The sequence below is a fragment of the Girardinichthys multiradiatus genome, chromosome 5, assembly GCF_021462225.1.
Source record: "Girardinichthys multiradiatus isolate DD_20200921_A chromosome 5, DD_fGirMul_XY1, whole genome shotgun sequence".
Classification (NCBI taxonomy): Eukaryota; Metazoa; Chordata; class Actinopteri; order Cyprinodontiformes; family Goodeidae; genus Girardinichthys; species Girardinichthys multiradiatus.
Window position 1 is genome coordinate 35,585,628 of NC_061798.1, and position 26,522 is coordinate 35,612,149.

Below are 26,522 nucleotides of genomic sequence, written 5' to 3' on the forward strand. Positions count from 1 at the left end.
TCCTTCCAGCACAGCTTCAGACGTATGACATTTGCTACGCACCGCTAAAAACTGTGTACTTTGGTTAGATGAAACCAAGATTGAGCAATCATACTCCTGTTCGTTCTGAAGTAAAACAAGGGATGAAAATGTGCAAAAGAACCTTATGCTTACTGTTAATTACAAGAGAGGATCTGTGATGCTTTGCCCTGCTGCTATTCCAACGTCCCCGGAAATCTTGGTGGAGTGCATGATGTCATGAACTGGAACATTTTAAATAAAATCTGGTGGACTGAACCAGAAAAGTGAAAATGGGTCACTTTGGATGTTTCTACAGATGAATAATTTAAAACATATATTTGAAACCAACACAGTATTAGTTCACCGGACGCAGTCTGCAGACTTAGATCCTGTAGGAATCCTGAAGGCTGAGCTGAAGGCTTGCCGGACGACCCCGGACTCTGTGAGCTCTAGAGTCCTCAATAGCCAGCCTCCTGCAACTTTTAGATGGGTCCCTGGTCCAATGCAGCTGATTCGGATGATTAAATTACTCCATCATTATGCAAGTTCTACACAGTCATGCTCTGGACCAAATTATTTGCTAAAGGTCTGTTAAAGCAAATGCACATCTATAGGTGTGTGACACCGGCTGCTCAGGACTAGAGTTTGAGAGCTCTGATCTAGAAGAAAGTTCTCTGTCTCCTCTAACATTTCACAGGACAATTTGAGGATACGAGTACAGAGTATTAACACCAGAGGTTCCAATAACTGTCATCAGAGATTTTTGTTACATTTTGTAACAGTTGATAACTTTAAATTTTTCTTTAATTTCAAGTGTCAGATAATTCAATAAAATATTTTTTTGACACTTTGTACACATATTAACCAGGGCTGCCAACAGATTTGTCCATGTTTATATGTTGGCAACATATGTACAACTTCCCCAGACTCTTGTTAAAAAGTATACATAAAAAAGGGTAAAGCTTTTACTATCTGTCATATAATCAGCGGTGTTCGTGAAGAGATTCTGATGTTTGAATCTCTTCTCATTAGGCATGGAGGCATGGTGATCTTTAGGCAAAGCAATTCGATAATGATTCAGATGCAAATCCTAATGGATTGATGTACCAGTGAGGACCACAGAACATGCTAGCTTCATGCTAACACATTAGAAAATGTGCAGTTATGATGACGAAGGATTCAGTGGGAACGGCTTTCCAGGCATCATGCCAGAGCTATTTTACCTGCTTGTGATCCAATCATTTTCCGCATTTCAGTGAGGTATCATTGAGGTGGGATGCTATGTCCAAAGACAGCTCCAAAGAACAAAAGCCATGACTCTCAACGACCCTCGACAGCTGCAGATCCTTTGCGGTAATAGTTGGAATCAGCGTCACCATTTCTGAGTTAGGGGGCATCTTTAGCTTCACTAGCTTGACTGGCCTCTGGGTTACGGAGTCAGGGAAGGTTAGCTGATTTACCTGCACCTCCGGGTCGAAATGTGTAATATAGTTCCTCGTTTAGTGGGTTTCAAAATATTTCCGTTTTCTCTTTGCACTTGACATTAAGCATAAAATAACTTCAGAGTTCTGGCTTCAGCGTTCCTTAAAATATGGTCATCAATTAACATTAAGATAATATAGCTGAGGCATTTGTTAATCGAGTTGTAATTGTTCATGTCCAAAACAGATTTTAGATCTTTCTTCCACCCCCTTGTTCTACTATAAGATCTTTATGAAACTTGAACTGACCACCCTTTGATTAATGTGTTTCTGAGTGTAGATTATATTCAGGAGTTTTGTCTGTTTTTATATTCACGGTAAATGAATGGTAGCACCTAATATTTTCCACCCTCAGGAAGCTCTTATTTCATCGTCACATGGAGACCTGATTTGTTTTATAACGTCTGATATAAAGGTTTTTTCAAAAAAAGATTTCTGGTTTGAATCATGTGGAACACACAGCAATCACAAATATAATTTATTTATCTAATGTTTAAATGTAATTTTTTTTTGTCTCTTGTTCCAACTGTCATTGTCTCTGTTGATTGTCTTTCCATCTTTCTTTCATCTTTGCATTCATGTCATCTTGTCCATGTTTCCTTCTGATTCGCTGTTATCTTTCCATCTGGTTCTCTTCTTCTTTGGATTTTTTTCTTGTTTATTTTCATTTATTCTGCCCTTTTTAATTTCCCTCTTTGTCACATCTGTTTTACGCCTCTTTTATGCCTTAACTTATTCTCCTCTTTTGTTTTCTTCTTTTCTTCACTTCTGTCCTCATGTTTTCTCCAGCAGCCCGAGTTCAAATGGTTCCCGTGTGGCCACGGACAGCCAAAACACTAACCTCAGGTAACCCACACACACAAATACACTTATTTGCACAGAGAAAAATGTGAGTTCTTGCTATTTAAAGTAGATAATAACTTGCATACGTATGCAAACTTCAATGCGGTCTCTTTATAAAGCATATGTGCAATTTTTTACAACAGACAGATTAATGGATTGTTTTATACTTAACTAACAGTCTTTGGTGTTTGTGTCGAGGAATGTCAGTTTATGCCTTCTGTAAGTGTCCTGACCGAGCTTGTTGGACATGGTTGCGTGATGCCAACCCCACTCACACCAATGCAAAGTGCTCATTGGCACAGCAGCTGCTAGCTCACAGTGAGTTCTTGGTGCTTCTTGTAGTACAGTGGCGATGAAGAGTTCAACTTGTAAAAGGGTCTTTGCATTACATGTTCAATGATAAAACAAAATTAGACGAAGTATTTTGGCTGTTTGGGGGGACCTTGTTCCTTTTGTGACTCATAGGTTTTTCCAGTTTTGCTGTTTTGGTGCCGAATCTCTGTTGGAACATTTTGCAACAACACTGTCTGGCAGGATAAACATGTTTGGGAAATCAACATCTGGTCATTTGGTCAAGTAGCATCCATGTGTGCCTGAACAGGCTCTGGTCGTAAGTTTAGCCTTGCTGTCCGTCACCGTCATTAGTTGCTTGTCTAATTTTATTAAATCAGCCTAGATGACGTTTTAGAAGTTTAGAAAGGTCAACTTTAATGAACTGGGGTTTGTAATGTGGCTTTTTACTGTACTCTTTGATTATTTTGCATAAAAATAACAACAATATTGTATAATCCAGCTTGTTTGTTTGTTTTTGTTATTGCTTCAGCTGGGACTATATATGAATTATTTTCCACATTGAAAACATATAAATGGAATATTTACACAGATTACACACACACACACACACACACACACACACACACACACACACACACACACACACACACACACACAAGTAGAAATTATAAATGTGTAACCTGGTTAAAAAGACAAACCTGTACAACCAGTTGAGGCTCCTCCTCTGCTTTATCTGTGTTATTTACATTTGTTGCTCTTCTGTAGTTCAGGAACTCTTTACCCCTTGCGTTGACTCACTGTCAATGCAAGGGATAAAGAACATTTTTCACACCAAAATGTGAGATTATGATACTGAACACTAGACATGGAAAAAAGCTACTGGTATCAAGGTTTTATGAAGTTGCTGTTTCACTCCATTGCTACGGTTTAAAGCCTATTTGATCAGATGCCGGAGAAAGTTTACCAGCACCCAGACTTTTCTGTTTGTGTGGAGAATAGAGTTCTGTGGTTTTACATTCCTACCCCCTCCACATGTTGCAGTGCACTGCCAGTCAGCTGGGTGAAAAGAACAAACTCCAACCCATTCTTGCTTACATGAAAGAAATACTTCTACTCCTATAAAACATGGACACTCACATTGTGGGGCCTAAAGGAGTGCCACTCATCAATCTTACTAACATAACAGTGTTTTAAAGCTACAGTTGACAGGGCGAGGCGCATGTCTGTTAAGCAGCCGACTCAAGCTGGCTGTACAGTATAGCCTGACTGATTATCCAGCTATTATTAGCTTGTTATGCATTTGTTAATCTATAAAAAGCTAAACAGTGCAATATTCCATGCAATAACCACTTAAATACTTCAAATACATTTAATTCTTTTTTTTTGCTGAGGTTGATATAGCAAAATTAAATTTACAGTAAAGTTTTAGATAACATTGTAACTATGTCAGTCAACATACTAGCAGCAGTGGGATTGACTGTTATTGTCCTGTGTACATGTTTGCTTTACATTTCAGCATGAATCCCATGACACTGTGGTATTTCTTCGCACCATGAGAATCTCACAACTTCCCATGCCTACTAAACACCCGAATACTTTGCTAATTCAAACATGCAGGTAATCAGGTGGTCACTGTAATATATCAGCCCTTATTATTACCTGCTTCTATGGAAGGAGGCTTCAGAGAAGTTGAATGTCACCAACAACTGATATAATAGTTGTTTGTGTTTGCGGTTTATGCAAAGTTCATCTTTTGTTGCAACCTGCTAAGAATAGCACAGCTAGTCACACCTTGTCTTGTCTAGAAACCATTTCTTCCTTTTTGATGCATTTTAATTGGGCACTAATCATGCTGCTGCAATGTTTGATGGCTTCTCATAGACTAAAGAGGAAACCAAAAGAATAAAATTTACTCTAAAATGCTAGTGAACTTCTCTGGTAAAAGTTTCTATATTAAGTTTTTTTTTTAATGTTTGTCATCTATATAAAAAAAAATATGAAATCAGATTGGAGACCTTTTTAGGGGAAAAACACATAGCTGCATATGTGTGCACATTTTGTACTTGCTGGTGTGTCTGTTTTCTGGATCAGTTGCAATAAATGTTACGGATTTGTTAGTAAAAGCTTTGATTATCGGTGCGTATTTAACTTTGCAGCTCAGAATTTGTAAACACTCAAACTTCTGAACAACTGTCAAATCCCAGAGTTTTGTTGCTGAATCGTATTGGTGAGAGGAGAACAACAAAATATATAAAAATGTTAGGGAAGGGTAGGTTTATTGTCTTGACTATGGATTTGTGTTGTCAACTGGATGTTTTTCTCATATAGAAAAAAAATCCAATCAGTCTAGATTTTTCAGGAAAATGCATCTTGATCTAGAGCATGTGAACAAAACGTCCTGGGATAACCTACTTCCAAAAGGAGTGTGGAAATGTAGAGGTTCATCTAAAAAAAAAAAAAAAAAAATGTATTTTTTTGTCACTTATTACCATTTACATGGTATACAACCCACATTGGTAGTCTGTTGTTTTAACTGTATAGTCACTCACAACAAATTAGAATATTATTAAAAGTTAATTTATTTTAGTAACTCAATTCACAGATGTTTCCAAGCCTTTATTTCTGTTAATCATTATGATTTTCTGCTTTCAGCTAAAGAAAACACGACATTTAGGATGAGAATATTACATCAGACCATTAAAACCAAAAAATAGTGAAATGTGGGCTACAATTATGATGCTAATGTTAAATTCCTCCTTAAAGGTATTAAACAAATGGTACTTTTAATCTGACTATCGAGCCTCATCAGGATGCATATTCTAATTTTCTGAATATGACAGTATTTGCAAAATAAAATGAATTGTGTTGTTTTTGAGCAGAGAATGTGAAATTGGAATTTACACGTTTTGCTTCAGTCCCCATCATGTTGAAGCTTCCCATTTGCATCCTTTCTGTACTTGAAAAATGTGCATTCAGCAGTTAGACATGACTGGATTGATGGTCTGTCCATTTAGATGGCTTATCATTGAAAAACACCAGTATCAAACATAGGTCTTCAGAGATGAAATACTGCTTATTCTCTGCTTTGCAGCAAAGGTAAAAAGTTTTCAAACCTTTCAAACTATTAAATCCACAACTTCAATTGTAAAGACAAATTAGTACATTTGTCATAAAGCGCTGTACACAAAAGACAATAACTATTAAAATTAAGTTATCTGTCCTTACATGAAAGTTCCAAAATGGCTGGTTTGTAATGGTAATACGGCCAGTTATAATGCAACCAGCTTCCCTGTCTATGCTTGAAATAAAAACCATTCCCACAGCATGATGCTGCCACCACTATTTTATTGTGTTCAGGGTGATGTGCACATATAGCATTATTTATATAAGCCAGTCAGTTCATCAGCTCATCTGACCAGAGCACTTAATTCCCTATTTTTGTTTTGTCCATAAATGGCAATTTCCTGAATTGATAAATTGTACTCATGAACACTATTGAACATCCCCATTGCATTAAATCCATGCAGGAACCTTTACATATAAAGCATCTTTGTCTGTTTTTGTTAAGTAACTCTGCCTTGTGGCTCTTCTGTGTTACTGTTACTGTTAAGGTTTAGATCTGGTAGCAATCAATAATGTAGTAACAGCCAATAACATAATACCTGCCAATGAATTAATAATGTTTGCCATTTAAATTTATTTACGCCAATAACTCAATAACTTCTCTATAGTGTAACAACATTTGTTAGCCAACCACATTTTGGAAAAAAAAAAAATTCTGTTATTACAATATTGTTGCAGCATTACAAAAGAAAAACCCTTTGAACATGTTAAAGCTGCAGCAAATAATTTAATACATAAATAGGACAGCGTTTCTTTGAAATAAAACACTTAGTTTGCAGTTTTTGCACAGTCTTCTTATCAAATACAGGTACAGTGGATGGCATGGTCGTTATATTAAGGATGACGAAAGAGCCCCGAAAGAAGGTCACTTGTAGTTTTATATCTGGCACTCCGATGCAATGGATGTGCCCTCCCTCAGTGATTATCAGTAGACTATGTGTCACCATTGTGGTGTCTATCTGGTAGGTTGTGTAGTAGCGGGTGTCCACCCTTAATCTAAGTGTGCCGAGGCGTCCTAATCAAACCAGTCAATTCAATTCAATTCAGTTTATTTATATAGCGCCAATTCACAACACATGTTGTCTCAAGGCACTTCACAAAAGTCAGGTACATACATTCCAATTAATCCTAATCATTGAACAGTGCAGTCAGATTCAGTTATTTATTCAAATCGGATAAAAAGTTTTTCTGTCTAAGGAAACCCAGCAGATTGCATTGAGACAGAGACTTGCAGCATTCACTCCTCCCGGATGAGCATGTAGAGACAGTGGACAGTCACTGGCGTTGACTTTGCAGCAATCCCTCATACTGCGCATGAATGTAGCGACAGTGGAGAGGAAAAACTCCCTTTTAACGGGAAGAAACCTCCAGCAGAACCAGGCTCAGTGTGAGCGGCCATCTGCCACGACTGACTGGGGGTTTGAGAGAACAGAGCAGTTATACCAGCTGCTCCGCCATCAAACCCAGTGCCCTAGCCTCAGGTCATTCATGACAACCCTTGGGCCATTTGTCCTTGTAATGTTTGTCGATGAGCATTCTTATCCTATTCTAACAAAAGGGAAACATTAGAACTTATGCTTTATATCATTATGGTATAAATGGGAAAAACAGCTATGAGTAATATTAATAAAGGTTATTCCTAACATGCTGAATTTACCAAATAGTTTTGAGAAATGCCCTACACTATTAACAGGGTTTTCTTGCAATATTACCCCCACTGTGGTAGTTTAGAAAGGGAACAAATCAGCAAATATTTACAACAGAACTATGGGTGTAAAAAAAACATTTAGGCAAATCATGGATCCTGTTTATTCCCAACTACACCCTTGCTAATATCTGTTAACAATTACCTGCTGCCATTACTAACGTCTGTCTTAAATTTTTTAATTTTCAAACAAACTGATCACCCAGTTAAATAAGTTAAGCTTTTGTTTTACAGGTTTCCTGTGAGGATTTGTGAAACTGTTTTCAACTCAAAATAATAAATAAAACACAAATTTTATTTGTATTTGATAATAATTCCAGTCTGCTTGTTGTTGAGACTGTTTACCGACTTGTTACTTTGCAGCTTATTGGGGTTTGTGCTTGATTCACTAACTACCCTTGATCTCATTTGGATTCCTTAAATGCAGTTGAGAAAATTAAGTAGAAACAATTTTTGTGCATTTATATTGATTTTTATTGCACTGGCAAACTGGCCACCAAATCTCCTTTTATTAATTGTGTGGCATTTCATCCTGGAATGGCACACACTGTTGCATGGGCCGTACTGAAAGCTTGCGTTTTTTCTGCAAGATGAACAGATAATGCATTTCAAACTGAGTCGACATTTTGCAGATTTTGCACCTCAGTTCTCTGATTCTCTAGATTTGAATAAGACTTGGAAAGCACTGTTGCCTTTGACCCGGAATGATGAAGGTCTCGAATTGCCAGACAGTCAGACGCATCTGCATGACTGTGGTCTACCACACTGTCTCTCATATACTCTGTTTGCTTCTTTTGCACCGGCAGAAAAGTCTGCACCAGAGATTACATCAGTGTTTGGAGTGGGTATTTTTAGATGGGCATCAGCGGGTTGGTATTTTCCCAACCAAGTTGTAAATCTTCATGACACACACATCAATATTTGCACTGATGTTTTAAGAAGTGTTGGGTATGTTTGGTACAATATATATATATGTGTGTGTGTGGTATATTTACCTGTGAAGGATGAACACAAATGCCATCTATTAGGTTGACAAATCCTTGCATGTCTAAGACTTGTGACTAAAAAGTGGATAAATAAAATATTTTTTTCCGTAACACAGGGATTCTACTTTTGCAGTGACCTGCATTTATGCACCTTTAACTTGCTCGCATTTTGTTACATTAAAATAAAGTGTGTATTTAGTCCCCATTACTCTGAAACGTCTAAGAATATCCTGATGTTTGGAAATCTTACAATTCATTTATCCAAAAATGGATAGAATATGGTAAAAACTGCAAAGCTTTAAACACGTGGCTACTCACCACAACTGACACTTCAGACATTGGGAGCATTAATTGGAATAAACAGCCAAGCGGCACATAGTAACTCTGGATGAGCTGCAGAGATGCACAGCTCAGGTGGAAGAATCTGTTGGCAGACCAATTATTAGTTATGCACTCCACAAAAAGGGCCTTTTATGGAAGAGTGGCAGGAAGAAAGCTGTTGTTGAACGAAAGCCACATGAAGTCACAGGAAGTCCCAAAAGCCATGTAAGTGACACAGCAAAGAAGGTGAGATGACACAAAAGTCTTCTAGCCGACCCAACTTTACAGCCAGCACTATAATGTAATGGTTTTGATCAAAGCATAGGGATGTGTTAGAATGGCTCAGTCAAAGTCCAGAAATAAATCAGCTTGAGCTATTTTCCACAGAAGAATGAGCAACAATGTCCGCCTGTAGATGGGCAAAGCCGGTGGAGATGACAACGTGTTGAATCAGAAAGGCTAAATATAAAATGCATGTCACACCACTAAAAACTTCAAAAACCATTTATAATTTTCTTCTGCTTTGAAATTAGGTCTTTTCCATGAAATATGATAAAATACTAACAAAATGTGCAGAAGTCCAAGGGGAAAGAATACTTTCGCAAAACACCATATATGTGAAGTTAAAGGACTCTAAAGTCCACGAGTTGCATATTTCCTCTTTTATGTTGTATAAAGTATTATATCCACTGGCGACTTTCCAGAAAATCTCTGTTGAATTACAGCAGATATTGTCATATAAAATTGACTAATTTGCAACCTTTATTGTTGTCCAAACATCAGACCTGTTTCACTCAGAAGGCATTTTTTTTCACCACAGTTTGTCTGCATTTCTATTCTTGCAGGTTCTGTTGTTTTTATTGCTGAGACCAGAAGTGATTTGCTGTTTCAAAGACTGTCAGAGGTCGCTCTTTCATTGGCATGTTTTTTGGCAGTTCCTAGATGTTTTCTCCTGTACTGTAGAAAGGAACATAGGGGTGACTCCACCACACCACTATACTTAGTCAACCGTCATGGCACTATACAGCTATTGTGTCAAAGGAACGGTACACGTTCTCACCCACAGACGTTCGGCTGAGCACTCGTTTGCATGCAGTCTTTCTAAAGACGCACTGCAGATAAACTGAGGATCAAGGCTTATCACGACTCTGCAAGTTCAGCTGCAGGCCATCCAGTTGAGGCGAATGTTCACGACTTTATTTCTTTTTTTGCAGCCTCTTATTACCCATTTCATCCATCTTATACAGTAGTCACTGAAATCTGTCTCCCGTTTTGAATTCAAAACATTTTACTTCTGTTTAATTTCTTGCACGTTGCTTTAGTGATATTGCTTGGCTTTTTGAGTCTGTATTTTTGTGTGTTTACCCACATTTTTGGAAATTAAACACGATAAACTTTGGAGCATATTTTAGATAACATTATTCCCTCAAAAGAATCTGAATTAAAAATTATGTTTTATTATAGTCAGCATAGTCATCATCCCAGTTTGTTTCAGGGCATCTTTTCTTGCCGTCCATCTTGCTAACGTGGTTTTTAAGCCTGCTCTGCTGTAGCTTTACCCTTTCCTTAACATGCAAGGAGCCCCAGCGCCTGCCAAAGAAATAAATAGCAGCGGACTTGATTATACAGGGGATACACTAGTGAAAACACTGCACCCATTTAGCCTGGGGAGCTCAAATAGATAGATAGGCCTCTTTTAAACCCACTGAGCTAAAGACTCAAAGCACACAAGTGTTGGCAATGGTGGAAGACTATGTGCTGCTGCCTTACAGGGCCTCTCCTCCATCATATATCAAACCAGACCTCTTGGTTCACTGCCTTTGTCTGGCCGACTGCAGCTTTGATTCTCTCCTCCCAGCAGAGGACAGTAGCCTTTTTTAAAAGAAGTCCTCTGCTGGCTCAGCGTCTTCTCAAAGGAAAATGAGGGCTGCTGTCCTGCTGAAGGAAAGAATATGTTTTTCTGGGGCCCACCCAGGCGTTTCACCACAGACACCACAGCGTGGGCTAGAGCAGGCCAAAACTAGAAAGCTCACCTTTGTCCAGATTTAATCTTCTCTCTTGACAGAAAAAATTGAGACTGGAATTTCATAAATCCAAAAAGGGGAAAAAGGTCTATATTTGTCCACCAGACTATAAACCTGTTCACTCCCATCAGAGCAGCTGAGCAGCTGTTTTGTTTGAAAACCATATGATCGCGGGGCTCGGATTGATGATGATGATGATGATGAGGAGGACTATTGTTAGACGAATCCGAAATTGGATCTGGATTAAAACAGATGAACAAACAAAAGACATTTACAGGAACATATATCTCTTCATTGTGCATTTGATCTGGAGTGAAACTCCTTATTTAATAATAAAACTAAAAGTTGGTACATTAAAAATGTTTGGGAGAACAGAAGCAAAGGTGTCGGCCAATCTTTACATTATTAAGAGAAACGGATTCATAAAGTTCCGGTAGTGGTGTCTGCAGTTTTTCGGCAAGTTTTTATTAGTTAGAGCAATATTGTTTATTATTATTTTTATTATTAATAATAATAAACGTATGTTGATTATAAAAAACATAACAGAAATCTACAGAAAAGCCTACCCACCCCCAGACAACTTAAAAGAAGACGAGGGCAGTAAATATGTAGATAACACATACAAGCTAGAAAACAGGGTTTTCCCAAAACGTCTAATCGGTAAAAAAAACAAAAAAAACTTTTTGCTTAATCTTTCAAAAGAATCTTTTCAAGATAACACCTGGTCATCGCCACACGAAATATTTCTAAACGTTTTAGCTTAAATCTATAGCAACAGTTTAAAAGCCCAGTGATGAACACCAGCCGTTACACTTTTTGTTTGATTACAGTCCCTTCACTTAGATTCCTCAAGTTTTTGCAGCATCAGTTGTTCTTATGTCAAATAACATCGGTATTACATACTTATCTGAACGCACTGACTTTGTTAGTCAGTACAACAATCATGCTGTCGACAGTAAAAAGCCTGGCTGAACTCACGTTTCTCCTTGAGCTCCAACTTTGTCTGTAATAGCTGAAGAAAGATTTGTTTATCTTTACAAATTAGACATTGTTAGCAAGAAAAAAAACTTAGCACAAAATAAAGTAAATATTTAATTCCCACTGTGCCATTCATGCCATAAAGAAAATATCTTTGTGTTGCAACAAAGGCTGAGGAAAAGAACATTCTCACATCAGTATTGGATTCATATACATGAATGAAATGGGTCCACATAGATTTAACTGTGGTATCATCTAAGTCCCCTTTTTAGGCCAATTATTTAAAAATATTTCACGTAAAATGTGGTAAACAGAGCTGCAATGATCTTTACATGCATCACAACCAGCAGGTTCTTGTTTAAGTGTAATACATCTTAGAGGTGTATCTCAGTAAATGCATAATTATCTTAACATTAATTTATTTCAGGAATTTAGTTCAAAAAGTGAAGCTCATATTTCTGTAGAAAAAGTTTTTTTTTTTTTTTTTACACAGGCTGATTTATTTCATGTGTTTCTGTTTGATGGTTGCGGCTGACAGCTAATGTAAAAATACTAACTTGACAGTTTTCCAGCAGACATTTACTGATACCCTCCCTGTCACAAAAGCTAAATAAGCTGGCTGTTCAGAGTACTGTAGCAAAGCATATTAATGGAAAGTTAAGTGGAAGGAAAAAGATTGGCAGAAAAGGGTGCAAAAGCATAACCTCAGACTTGGGAGAACTGAAAAGCAGAGCCAATTTTGAATTTTAGGGAGATCCATAAGGTGTAAACAATGGCTGGAGTAATTCAGCAGAGCCATCTACCAGGACATTTGAGGGAAATTCATGCCTCCCTCTGCTGAGCTTAATGAATGCTGATTTCATTTTTCTGCAGGGGTTTGTACCTTTTTAAAACACTGTCAGAAATACCAATACCTGGTTTAATAACTATGGTATCGCTGTGCTTGACTGGCCCACAAACCTGCCTGACCTAATCCCTGTAGAGCAACATTTAGATGTCCCTGATCCAACACACCTAAATCAAATAACTTTTAGAGTACAATAAAGCTCTACAGAATCCTGTTAATTACCTAATTATTTGATTCAGATGTAAGAAAGGAGATTTACATCTAAAAGTTGCAGGAAACCAAACTCCAAGGCCTGGAGTTTAACATCCTTACCACAGAAAAACTACGGATTATTGTCAAGAGCAAGATGAGACACCAGACCCAGCAATGCGAATGAGCTGAAGGCTGCTATTAAAGCAATCTGTGGTAGCTTAACATGTCAGTAGAGCCACAGGCTTGATCACCTCTATGCCACACCGCATTGATGCAGTAGTTCATGAAAAAGGAACGCCAACAAGTTAATGAATCGGGAATATTTTGTTGAAGTCAGACTTTTTTGTGAAGCAAAACACAGACATTGAGAGCTTTGTGGCTTTGCAGAAGGCATCTTCAAGGATTCAGTAGCGACCAAAAGCTTTTTTGGGTTTTCGTAGATGCAAAGTATTGGTCTTGGAATTGAGACAGAAATAGCTGGAGGAATGATTTAAAGGGAGTTTAAAAAAAAGAAAACAATTACTGAAGTTTTGACAGGAAGAAAAATGTGGGATGCTGATGGGCTGAGAAAACACAACCCTATAAGTAGACTTAGTGGGAACTGCCAGGTTCACTTTCAGTGAGCTTTTGTATGTTGATTTACTTCTCTTTTTGTATCTTTTCTGGTAGGTATATTTACTGAATGTCTGGTACTCAGCTTTGCCTCGCCTTGCTCACAGGTCGGCATCAGATTTACTGCAAGGCTGAGAGGTCTGTTGTTTTAACACCAGCGATGAGTTTGAGGGTAGAGAGGGAATTTTTCGTCAAAACTCCACTGGTCTGTGGTTGGAGCGCACTTGAGAGGAGGAGGTCTGGGAATTCCCTATACAACGCATCTCTCCTCTCTTCATCTTTGTACAAATCTATTACATCCACCGGATTTTGAGCAGTAAACAGGAAAAAATACAATCCTCCTAATTACACACTTACTTTTGATATCACAAGTGGAAGAAGTAGCTTTGGTCAAACCTTTTTCTTAAACTGCTGTTTGTCTGATGAATCAGAGCTAAAATTCTTCTTATCTTCGCTCTTTTGCTTCATTTTCTCCTCCAGTCATCCGCCACAGTTGAAGGAGCAAGGTGGTCCTGGAGTTCCTCCGCAGGCTCTGTCTCCCGCTCAGTTACCTGAAGAGGCTGAGTGTCTGACCGTGCCCAAATACAAGAGAGACCTGGTGCAGAAGCTGAAGATTCTCCGGCAGGAGCTCTCACAGCAACAACCCCAAGCTGGCCACTGCCGCATCGAGGTTAGCCGAGAGGAGATCTTTGAGGTAAAGAAATAAATAAAATTACACCTAGCACGTAGGAATGCAGTTTTCATGTGTCTGCAGAAGCGACTACACCGGACCTTTTTAGCAGTGGTCTTAAAAAATGAAGTACATAAATATATGCAGGAACAATATATAGGAACAAATAATTTAAATTATATTGTACATAATGCATCACCTGTTTGTTTTCAACATGCGTCTGACTTTGCCTAGGGCAGCACAGAACCAGTACTCAGGAGTTCCTGCCTCATGATTTCCGACGCCAAGCAGAAACTAAACAACTCTCACAACACCACACGGCTATTACTCTGCTCCTCTTCTTCTTCTCCTATGATTTCTTGTTTTGTTCATCCAATCATTTGTTCAGCTGAGGGAAAGGCATTCCTTCTGCGTGATTTCAGCAGCTAAAGTAATGGGGGGGGGGGTCTGAGTGAAGACAGCAGTGGCAAGTATTCGTGGCCAAACATAAGTTCTTAACTACAAGCTGAGCTATGAAAACTATGACTTCATCCTGCTTTGACGCGACAGACGTGGAAGGAGGAAGTTCTCCAACCTCCTCTGCAGATTCCACTGATATTTTCAAGCATGAACCAATGGTGCAGGTTTCCACCAGCAGAGACACTGCAGGCCTCCATAAGGTGGATGAAATGAAGTAGGGGTCATAAACACTCAGTTTAATATAGTTCCTGAAAGCTGCAGTGACTTGATATTAAACTGGGTTCCCACACTGTTTAGAAAAGTCTTGAATTGGGGTATTTAGGTTTGGATAAATATTTTTAAAAATAAGAATAATTTATTTTCCCTGTTTGAAGGTTTGTCCAACGTTAATTTGTCTGTCCGCCTGTTTTTCCATCCATCCATCCATGTTCCGTATTTAAAGCCTGACAACTGTAGAAATATTAGTCATGACATAATTGTTTTTTCTTAAAAAGGGCTAAAAAAACTTCCTCTAAAATGTATATATTATTTATTAGTGTGAAATTAGCGTGTGAAACTGAAGTCAAATTCCTTGTTTGTGCACACAAACTTGGGCAATAAAGTTGGCGTGGCTTAAATGGTCAGAATTAAGTCTGTAAAGATATGGAGTCTTGACACAGAAACTGTGTAGAAACTTTAAAAAAGGCTTCTGCACTTTTTTTAATAGTTCTTCAGCATCTGTGTGATGTTTCTGAAGCCTTTAAATAAGTTGGCATTTATTCCAGTACACAGCTGGACGCGACTTCTATTGCCGTCATCAGGCCAAACGTCCTTTAGTATTCATGATCTTTCAGGGTCAGTTGTGGTCCTAGAGCATTCTTTGGAAAATTCATAAGACATTTTTATTTTGTTTCATTTAACCTTCATTTAACCAGGTAAGACGATTTGAGAACTGGTGCTCATTTACAACGTGGGCCTGCGTCTTGTAATGCACCCACTTTGCAAACATAAACATGCTACCTTACAGGTTTTGTATGGTTTCTGATAGTAATGCAAAGTTTTGCCAAATTCACAGTACAGTTATGCATTTTCTGTCTCTGCTGTATCTCAGGAGTCGTATCGGCAGGTGATGAAGATGCGTCCAAAGGATCTTTGGAAAAGACTGATGATCAAATTCAGAGGAGAAGAGGGACTGGACTATGGTGGAGTAGCTAGGTAAGGCGTTGGTGGTTCTACATAAGTTTGTTTTACAAATTTTACCTCCAAACTGAATCAAACTGTGTTTCAGGGAATGGTTGTACCTGCTGTCACACGAGATGTTGAACCCATATTACGGCTTGTTCCAATACTCCAGAGATGACATCTACACTCTGCAGATTAACCCAGACTCTGCCGTCAACCCAGTAACAATATTTTCATGTCTTATATATATTAGATATGTGGTCCTACTTTATGTATCTTACAACTTGAACATACAAAACTGTAAGACGTTCATGTACAGGCTAATGACAACTCAGACCATGATGATGAACGTTTTAGTTTTATCTTTTAATATTGATCATTTGTATTGTTATTTAATAAGTATAATCAGAATCTAGATAAACACTTCCTTTATGTTGTAATCCTTTTTGTAATCTGCAGGAACACCTGTCTTACTTCCATTTTGTGGGCCGCATTATGGGCATGGCGGTGTTTCACGGCCACTACATTGACGGCGGCTTCACGTTGCCGTTCTACAAGCAGCTGCTCGGAAAACCGATCACGCTGGACGACATGGAATCTGTCGACCCCGACCTCCACAACAGTCTTGTTTGGATTTTGTAAGAAGCAACATGTTTCTTTACCGATCAAAAGTCGGACATAACTGCTGGGCCTGTGGACATATAAAGCTTTTCAATTATTGTTTTCAAGCTTGTTTTTTAAACAGCTTTCATGAAGAGAAGTAGAAGAAATATGGATTACTTAGCAGTATGATTACAAAATAGTTAGTTACAGAAGTGGATTCACTTACAGGTATTAGAAGTCATTTTTGTCTACAGTAACTTTAGTTGGCAGGATCAGAAACTTACAAAGATTATTTGCATTAATTGTTCCTTGTTTTACTTTTGCTGCAGCTTTAATGTTAACTAACATTCCTGTTTCTATGTAGAGCAAAGGAAGAAAAATGCGTTGGAGCTTGGAAAAAGACAAATAGTTAACTATTTTCACATTAACAAATTAAACCACCAAATCAACCGTATTAACTGTAGCGCCCTCTGGTGCTGAGTCTGCAGAACATCTCATGTCAAAAAATACAGTAGTTAGGGTCATAACCTAGAGATATAACCAATTTAACTGGATAATGTCCACTGCAACCTACAGACAAACACCAGGACAACTGTGTTTGCATGACTGTAAAAACTGTCTCACCAGCATAGAGATGGAGACGTGCATCAGTAAATGTCGTTCTATCAGAATTTTGTTAGTTTAGTAATAAACAATTTTATAATCCTTCTGCTCAGGGACAACGACATCACAGGTGTCCTGGACCACACCTTCTGTGTAGAACACAACGCTTATGGAGAAATCATCCCGCACGAGCTGAAGCCCAATGGGAAGAGCATCCCGGTGACGGAGGAAACCAAGAAGGAGTATGTCAGGTACAGAACTAGTTATAAACAAACAGAAACCCATACAAGCTCCACATCTTTACTTTTCCGTGTTACTGTGAGTGATGTGGTGCAGGATGAACTGAAGTGTCTCGTGTTTTTCCTGATCTTACTGCAGGCTGTATGTGAACTGGCGTTTCCTTCATGGCATTGAGGCTCAGTTTCTGGCCCTCCAGAAAGGCTTCAATGAGGTCATCCCACAGCACCTACTCAAAGCCTTCGACGAGAAGGAATTAGAGGTACACCAGACATTAAAACAATCCAAGAAACCAACTGTTCATCTCATTTATTATTTGTCATCTTTACTTTTATTGTCCAAAAAAAAAAAAGAAACATTGCACTGTGATTAAAATGTGCCTGCTTTCAGCTGATCGTTTGCGGACTGGGAAAGATCGACATCGCCGACTGGAAGTCCAACACTCGCCTGAAGCACTGCACCCCAGACAGCAACATTGTCAAGTGGTTTTGGAAAGCTGTCGAGTCGTTTGATGAGGAGAGGAGGGCGCGACTCCTGCAGTTTGTTACTGGCTCGTCGAGAGTCCCACTGCAAGGCTTCAAGGCTTTACAGGGTACTAAACGTCACTCAGTTGTTTTTATCAAATCGCTTCAAGGAGCTGAGGTCCAAATGTAGCTCCTGGTCCACCTCTCCTTGAGAGATTTCTTAAATCTTTTTTGAGTTTTTTTAAAAGGCGCTCCATCATTTGGAAAAGGAAAAACAATCCATTCATTGGTCAGTTGTGTTTGTGGTTTGAATTTTATGTTTTTGTGAAATCGGCGGCACAAATACTGTTAAGAGTAATTTAATAAAGAGTTACTGAGCTGCCCGAAAGCATGCAGGTAATAATTTTCCAAGGATAAATTAAAAAAGATGCTTGATGTTTCAGACTATATTTCTAAATGCATTTTCTAAAAGATAAAAATAGGAATCTCTGGACACAATGGATTTTTTTCCTGTAATTTATATTTGAAATCGTGTTCTTTATCTTTCATTAACCACATCGCAACATGAGTATTTTTTTCAATTTAATTTGTTTAATTTGTTTATTTTGGTTTTTGGGTCACTGACATGACCCAAAAACCCTCCAGATGCTGTTAGATCAAGGATTTAAGCTGCACTTACGGCTTAACACATTTAAAACATTTCTTTACTTATCCAAAAAAAAAAAAAAAAAAAGGGTTTAAAGACTACAAACTCTGATATAAAGAATCTCTGTCTAGAGTTGAACAATTTAGTCCAAATTTGACTAATCTAGAATTTGGAGATTTTAAAAGGGAGCTGATGTAATTTAGCCCCGACGCTCAAAAAAAGCTGTGAAATAGCCCTTTATACGCCGACAAAACAGGAGCCAACTTCCACAATGTGGTATCTTATGATTCTGATTCTGATTTGGGAAATTTGAGGTAAATATTTTTTCCTTAAATATCCAGAAAAGTAAAAAAAAAATATTCCTTTTGAAGTTAGTTTTGTGTGAGCCCTGCATATAGAAACTGATGGTGTGTTCAGATATAACCCCCCCCAAAAAAAAAAAAACAACCTTCATCTTTGCTCTTAATAAATTAGCACATTTTTGGGGGAAAGAAAATGACAAAATCATGTTAAAGCTTTAGGAAAATGTTTGTTGTTAATGAATATGTGATTCAGTTAAGGCTAAACATAGTTAGCTTTGTGTTTGTGAGTAAACGGTAAGCCCCCTCTCCACACTGATAAAAATAATTTGCTAAATCTCTCATCCACATGCAAACTTAGTTTATTAGTAAGAAAAGCTGAGATTTTTTGATGTACCTGTTTACATCTGGCAGATGAAGTATGATTTTTGCAGCTTTCTTTACACATACCCACTACAAAATATTATTAAAATATTATTGTCTTGTTGTTTTTTTTTTTGCTGTCTTGATTTTGTCACAAATAAATTTGAAATATTTACTGAAAAGGTACATGAAAAAAAAAAAAGTAAAGTGTTGTGAAAAACTCCTGCAGTGTTTAGTCATTTACAAAGGATGAAGTTAATCATGTCAACACTGTCGCCACCTACTGGCACAACATGGTCATTGTAGTTTTCTTTATTGTAAGATCAGTTTTATTTAAAGAGAGCCAAATTACACTAAACTCCACCTGAAGGTTCTTTACAAACAGGTCCAATTTGATTCTCCTTTTAATGAAGTAAAGCTCAAATCAGTTAAAACCCAGCTGATTGCGTCCAGACATTGATTTTACAGCAATCCCTCACGCTCTGCTGATCGCGTGGACAGGGATTTTCTTCTTAAAAACGAAACGTTTAACAACATCTCCAGAGTTGTGCAGCTGAGGCCCTAAACTGCAACTCATAAATCCTGTTTACGTTTTTATTGCAGGTGCGGCAGGACCCAGACTCTTCACCATTCATCAGATTGATGCAAACACCAATAATCTGCCCAAAGCCCACACCTGGTGAGGCTCACATCCACCTGAGAGCTATTCTTTGAACAAAACTCTCTTATGATTCAAGAAAATACTTTGCTAGTGGCTTTTTTCTTTAAATTTGAGAGGCATCTGATTTTCATAAAGTTTCTCATTAGGCTGAAACTAAAAGTGGATTCAGTCATGTTTATCTCCGTTACAGACAGATGGGAGCTGTTCAGTTATTTATGCCAGAGCTTTTTCCTCCGTTCTTTTCTTCTCCAGCTTCAACCGGATCGACATTCCTCCCTACGAGGGCTACGATAAACTGTACGACAAGCTACTGACGGCGATTGAGGAGACGTGTGGCTTCGCAGTGGAATGAGAATGACATTGTGTGGTTCGTATGCAACTGTGTGGATCGACGCTGCAACATGCCGGCTAGATCGCCCTCCCCTGAGTATCCAGCCTACAGTCTTCCTCTTCTCTCACCGATGTCCTTGCTCTTCCATCATCAGCATCTGTTCAAACAGCTGCCAGTCACCCTGTAGTTGTTTCTGTGCTTGGAGTTCTTGTTTTATTCCATTCAGAAAATGAAAATAGATCAAATTAAATTAGGAAACTGTTACCAGCTTACAGTTCGACATCCTAAAAAGTTACTTTAAACATTTTTTCCTCAGACACATAAGAACAAAGATTGACTATTTTGATTTGCTCATGCTACTGAATCCTTAACGCTGCAGGTAGCCGAGTCGTTCCTTTTAGTAGCCATCATAACCTCAATCACAACCCCTCAAAGTCCTCATGGCTGCAGTGTTGGCCTTCTTCATCCTGTCAGAGCGCCTTGAAGTCATCCTACCTCAGTGGAAAGCTTTCATATTTAAACTTATTCATTCTAAATTACCATGCATCATCTTTAAATTTAAACAATGATCCATGATTTCTTTCTTCGCACCAGCAACTACTTTGTACTGTATTAAGACCATATGAGTTGGTTAGTGACCATTATGGAACCGGATTTAAAAGTGGTGCTGGCACTGGGAGGTTCTGGTGGTTTTAATGCACAGAATCTGGAAAAAATGGCTGTTTGCACCCTAAATAACTGCAGGGTGGCCACATCTTTTGTAAGCATGTGCAATGCCTTGCAAAAGTTATAGTATTCCTTAAATCTTTTCCCATTTTGTTACATTACAACCACAACCTTTTAGGTGTAAAATTGTGCATGATTCACATTTTTTAGAAATAAAATTCTAAAAAGTGCGGTGTGCTTTTACATTCAGCCCCCACCACAGTCAGTACCTTATAGAGCCACATTTCACCGCAAATACAGCTGCAGGTGCTTGTGGGTCCCTAAGAGCATTGCACATCTACAAACTGACATTTCTGCCCATTTTTAATTTTCAAAATAGCTCAAGATCAGTCAGATTGAAAGGAGAGTTTTGTCAACAATTCTTTCAGGTTTATGTCTAGGTTGGTCTAACACACGGCTGAGCTTTGATCTAAACAGCTCCTTTGTTTCTCTGTTTGGATGTTTGCTGTTTTTGTCCTTCTGGGAGATAAATCTCTGCCCCAAGACTTCTTCAGCCTGCAAACGGCTGTCTTCCAGTACTGCCCTGTATTTGGCTCCATCCATCCTATCAAACTTGACCTGCTAACTGTTCCCTGCTGATGAGAAACATACCTACAACCCGAGGCTGCCACCACCATGTTTCACCATGGGGATGGTGTGTTCTGGGATTGTTTTCTTTGCCACGCACATTTTTTTTGCATGTAGGCCGGAAAGTTCAGTTTTTGTCTCATCTGAGCAGAGCAGCTTGTACATGTTTGCTGCATTCCCGACCTGGCTTGTGGCAGAATGCAGGGAAAATCTTTGACTTTCTTTCAGCGATTCATCAATTTTGCCAGATCTGTGGAGTACACAACTATTGGTTGTCCCGCCCACAGATTGTTCCACTTGTGGATCTCTACATCTCCTCCAGAGTAACCATGGACCTCTTGGCTGCTTCTCTGATTGATGTTCTTTCACTGCCTGCAACTTAAGGTGGGCGGCCATATTTAGTTAGGTTTACAGTTGTGGTGACTGCAGAGGTTTTTATGAATGGGTATGAGAGTAAAATGGGCTGAATACATTTGCACACCAACTGTTTCAGCCTTTTTTGTAATTGGAAAACCATTCATCCCTTTCTTTCCACTTCACATTTTTGGAAAAAAACCAAAAAAACAATAAAATGCATTGAAGTTGTTCCAACCCAAGATGTGAAAAAGTTCAAAGGGCGTGAATACTTTTGCAGGCACTGCATGTCCGTGTCAGTGTGCAATCAGAGGCATTGTAGTTCCATTGTAGCTTCCCCCTCTCAGTTTGCTGTATCTCACTGCAGAGCTAATGAAACGTCACTGTTTGGGCTCATCTTCCTCCTCACTTCTGCACATGTCTGCCTGCAGCAGGATGCATGCCTGTGATATCCTGGCGAGCTAACCCCAGACCACTGCCATGTTAGATCACAAGTGAAAAAGGTCGCACGCAGGAGGTGGTGTGATTTGAAACCAGCTGAAGCAGATGGCTTTTCTTCATCACATACGTTTAGATGTTCTATCTCTTTACACTTCAGAGCACTTTACAAAATGTGCAGTGATGGCAGGAGTGCTACTTTCATGTTGGATTAAAGTATATCATGTTTCCTTTTGTGTGTGTGCAACCATATTAGTTATACGCAGATTAAAAAATATCTATAGACCTGTAATTTTTGATTATATATGTATAAAGATATAGCTATTTTGTATATTGTTGCTTGTTTATTTTTTGTTTTAATTGCATGCATGTTAATGTCTTTCACAGACCTCTCTGCATTCTCAGGTGAAGTTAGCTTTTTTTAAAGTAAAACGTACATTGGGCTAATATGTGAAGAACCTAAAATTTGGAGGCCCTTTCTCCCTTGTAGGCAGCCAGTGATGCAAATTTTAGTCAGTCTGTCGACCCATTTAACAGCTGGAGATCTAAATGGCACAGCCCAAATTTGTATGATTATTTTTATGCATCAAACTTGTTTTAAGTCTAACCGCTTTGCATCTCAAACTCAAATGCTCCTGATCTAAAGGGTGGAACCATAATCAACTGTCTCTGAAAGCCAGTGGGCAAACGGTGAGGAGAGGGCATTGGTGGATGCTTCAGTTATTGTATTACAGATTTTTTTTTTTTTTATTCTTAAATGTTTTGTCAAGGGACAAATATTAAAATATTAATTTCATATGTATACATTTATTTGCAGCCATGAACCTGTTTCATATCAGGCAAGACGAGACAAGTACAGAACTAATGCGGTCCTCGTGTTTTTTGAGTTGATTTTGTACACATTATGCATATGCAGGCTCAATCATAATATCTACAACTTCTTTCTATTTACCAAATAGTTATTGGACTGGTTATTTGTTTTTAAAGCAGATTTTAATCATATTTGCACACACACAAATGTATGTTTGTCCACTTCTGCCCTTTTAAACCTTTTGTATGTGTTTGTTTTTCTCTCGGGTGCAAAATTTTCATTCATTCTGTTAAAGCAACACCGCCGTAAATAATCTAGATCAAAACGATGATTAAACCAAAATGCAGCCTTGGTTTAAAAATCTTTTAAAAATTTGCCAATAGTTTACCTGTTGCAAACCACAGCAACTCATTGAATGTTTAGTACACGCAGCCTCCGTGGTTTGAAACAATAAAACCTGAAAGCAACATAATGTACCTGCATGTCTGTGTGGGCCCAGTAGGGCCAAATCAAATCTTATGTGCAAATTTTTGTGTAAATGTTCAAGATTTTTGGTTGAATTCAGTAAAAAGCAAACCCTGTTTTTTTTTTTTTTTTAATCAATTTTTATGGCATATTTCCTTTGATTTTATATTTATTTTAACAGTATACATGTGTTCGTAGTTTCCACATTAGCTGCTCTGTGAGTTTGTAACTTACACTTGTACATAAGGTCAATAAAGACACAAAGTAAGAAACTTCTTATACCCTTGCAGAACACTGAGCAATAAAAATATGCTGTTTGAACCTGACAGCAGTATGTTTTATAGAACAACATGCATTATTGTCCTTCTTTGGTGCTGAAACTAAAAAATGTATGACCTGGAATAGCTGCTAAAGTTGATTTAGAGAGTTGGAGGCCCCACGATTAACCCAGACCTCAAAATACAATATGGCTACCACACATGTAAAACCCGGAGAAAGTTACTGAAATAAACTGATTATTTGCACATTGGATGGTTTATCTTCTAAAATCAGTTATGCTCAGAGTACTGTACATCTTTCTGCAATCGGCTTCCTTCAGTGTTTGAATGCAGACCCCTTCACAAAACCGTGCTAAAAATACACTGACCTCGTAATACTAAAAGTAACAACCTGTCTGAACAGCAATAATTTCTCACTAATGTTTCGTTGTACCTTTTGATGTCTTGAGTTTCCAGGTCAGAAGTATCAAATAGTCCATGAAGTCGGAGGTCTCTGGTCAACTCTGCATTAACATAGCTGCTGAGCATACAAAACACATTGAAACATTGGAGAAACACACTTGATTTGAACTCCGATAGTTTTATATCTCAAACCAATGGTTCACATAGGTCAGTGCAATCTATCATTGAGAATGTTCCTCTACTGCCTGAATGCATATAATAAAAGCATTTTTTTAAAGGTTTGTGCTAATAGTAGTTAGCCTGGACCCTGACTAGATCAGTTGGCAAATCACACTGGTATCGGCAACTATAATACAGTTAGAGGTGCAGCTAAATAAAGTAGAATATCCTTGAACAGTTAATTTATTTCAGTAATTAAATTCCAAAGGTAACACTTATATATAGATTCATTACCGGAATTTGATTATTATGGTTTACAGCTGATAACTGAACTATTGCCAAACTAGTCTCTTTGGTCTTCAGTGACCTTTTTGTATGAAAATCACACACTGTATGTGAGTGATTATCTTGAGAAACTACTGCATTTATTTTGTCTGTTAAGTCTATGTGGGTTTTTTGTGTTTTTAAAAAAAATCTACCTCAACATGGGCATGAACATGTTTCTGCACCCATTCAGAACAACAACTTTCCCCAGTCTCTTGTACCAGATACCTGGGGATCCATTCAAATACTATATGAATAAGGCCTTATCAGTGGGGGTCTAGATCATGCAGCTCAATGAGTAGCACACCACGTCTGGTAGGATGGTGATGGTAACAATAATAGTAAGGAAAACAACAGCCATAAAGTTTATAAAATTTTATAAGGTTAATCTCTTCTCTGTGTTTCAATGAGCCCAACTTCCAAGTGGATTCAGACACCTGCCCTTCACTGCACCTTGTCCCTAAAAACTGTTTTCTGCCGGGAGCACACATTGTTCCTCGTTGTCCTCGTGTCAAGACCTGCTGGACAATGACGGCCTCCCCCGAAACCTACTGGAGCTCAATGCTTGTCTGGAAACAAAAACCTACCGTGGAAGAAAGCAGCTGACAAACTTGAAGCCAGATTTAATGTTTCATTCTATACTGTAAAAATGTCAAGAAAACGGGGGTACAAAAAAGGTAAACGACAATAAATCGACTGGAAAGAGAGTGATATGCTTCCAGTTTTACAAAAAAAATGGACAAGCTGATGGCAGACCAGCATGTTATTGTGTTCCCTGTTGTTGGAACAAGTGAAGGTCTGGATGTCCAGAGACCAGAGGTACGGGAACAGAACAGCAACCAAGCACTTCTGAGCAGAGCATTCAGCCCTGCAATGGATAAGAGAGAGATTGACATCACCCAAGTCTAACAAAAGTAAAGTGAAATCAGTCAGTCATTTTCTACCACTTCTATAGTGGATTGCAGGAAAGCTGGTGCCTATCTCTAGCAGTCTATGGGCGAGAAGCAGGGTACACCCTGGACAGGTCACCGATCCATTGCAGGGCACCACAGAGACACACACGACAAACAACCATGCACACACTCATTCACGCTAAAGGGCAATTTAGAGAGAACAGTTAACCTAACAGTCATGTTTTTGGACTGTGGGAGGAAGCCAGAGTACCTGGTGAGAACCCACACATGCATGGGGAGAACATGCAAACTCCATGCAGAAAGACCCACAGCCAGGAGTCAAACCCAGGACCATCTTGCTGCAAGGCAACAGTGCTACCATTTTATTTATTTTTTTTTCCGGTTTTGCACGTGTTTTCAATAGCCAACAATAGAAAATGTGTTTGCAGTGTTGCGAATTTTAAATATTTTTTTTCTTTTGTTAAATAACATTTTTTCAAAATAAAATAAGAATTTTTTTTTCTTCGTATGTCAACAGGCCATGGGTAAGAGTTGAACATAATTAACTGACAATAGAAAGATGAATTGTTCTGACGACACAGAAAAACTCCACAAAGAATAAAATAATTGGTAGGCAACATTTATTGCTTTGTTCTCAAATGAATGTAGTGTTCTTATATTTGGTACTAAGTGATCTGTTTCACTGTAGTAATATTTAGTAATTAGAATATTCATCACTGAGATTAATGAAACATTACAGTCTGGAGAACACTTTTTAAATAGAATAACCACCCCATAGTATACCCTTCTACTTCTATTATAATATTAATACAGCACAACATGAATCATTCATTCATTTTCATGGATTGCCCGGCACCGAGAAAAAGATGCTTTAAAACTGCTGAAAACGGTGAAATAGCTCATGTCGAGCCGGTAGTAAGGAACAAGAAACCAGCTTTAGTGGCGTTTCCGCTTCCGGTGGCTAATAACGGAGGACTTTAGGTGGCTGTTCGCAGTGTTTCAGGTAAGTACGACGTTTGTCTGTTTTCATGTGGTTGGAGGGTGTGTGATAAACAACACAGCAGAGGGCGTTAGAAACCGAGTTGTTGTTTTCTACACGTGTCCCAACTAAAGACGCAGCTTTATGACGCCAACCTTTCTGATTGCGTATTTGTTTTCCAAATACGCATATAATATTTCAT

The 26,522-nt window shown here is 38.4% G+C and overlaps 1 protein-coding gene across 2 annotated transcripts in view; it reads left to right on the plus strand.

The window, feature by feature from the left end:
- LOC124868225 (E3 ubiquitin-protein ligase SMURF2-like) overlaps nt 1–23,610 on the plus strand; it is a 66,515-nt gene extending 42,905 nt beyond the window's left edge. The window contains exons 11-20 of one of the 2 annotated variants that reach the window (XM_047365197.1): nt 2,274–2,327; nt 13,887–14,100; nt 15,626–15,729; nt 15,803–15,917; nt 16,156–16,334; nt 17,016–17,153; nt 17,281–17,401; nt 17,530–17,731; nt 19,515–19,590; nt 19,825–23,610. In XM_047365197.1, the coding sequence (XP_047221153.1) occupies nt 2,274–2,327; nt 13,887–14,100; nt 15,626–15,729; nt 15,803–15,917; nt 16,156–16,334; nt 17,016–17,153; nt 17,281–17,401; nt 17,530–17,731; nt 19,515–19,590; nt 19,825–19,924 (1,303 nt within the window). In that variant the 3' untranslated portion in view covers nt 19,925–23,610. Of the gene's footprint in view, nt 1–2,270; nt 2,328–13,886; nt 14,101–15,625; nt 15,730–15,802; nt 15,918–16,155; nt 16,335–17,015; nt 17,154–17,280; nt 17,402–17,529; nt 17,732–19,514; nt 19,591–19,824 lie in introns of both variants that reach the window. The other variant, XM_047365196.1, reaches the window with a different exon arrangement.
- The last annotated feature ends 2,912 nt before the right edge of the window (nt 23,611–26,522 follow it).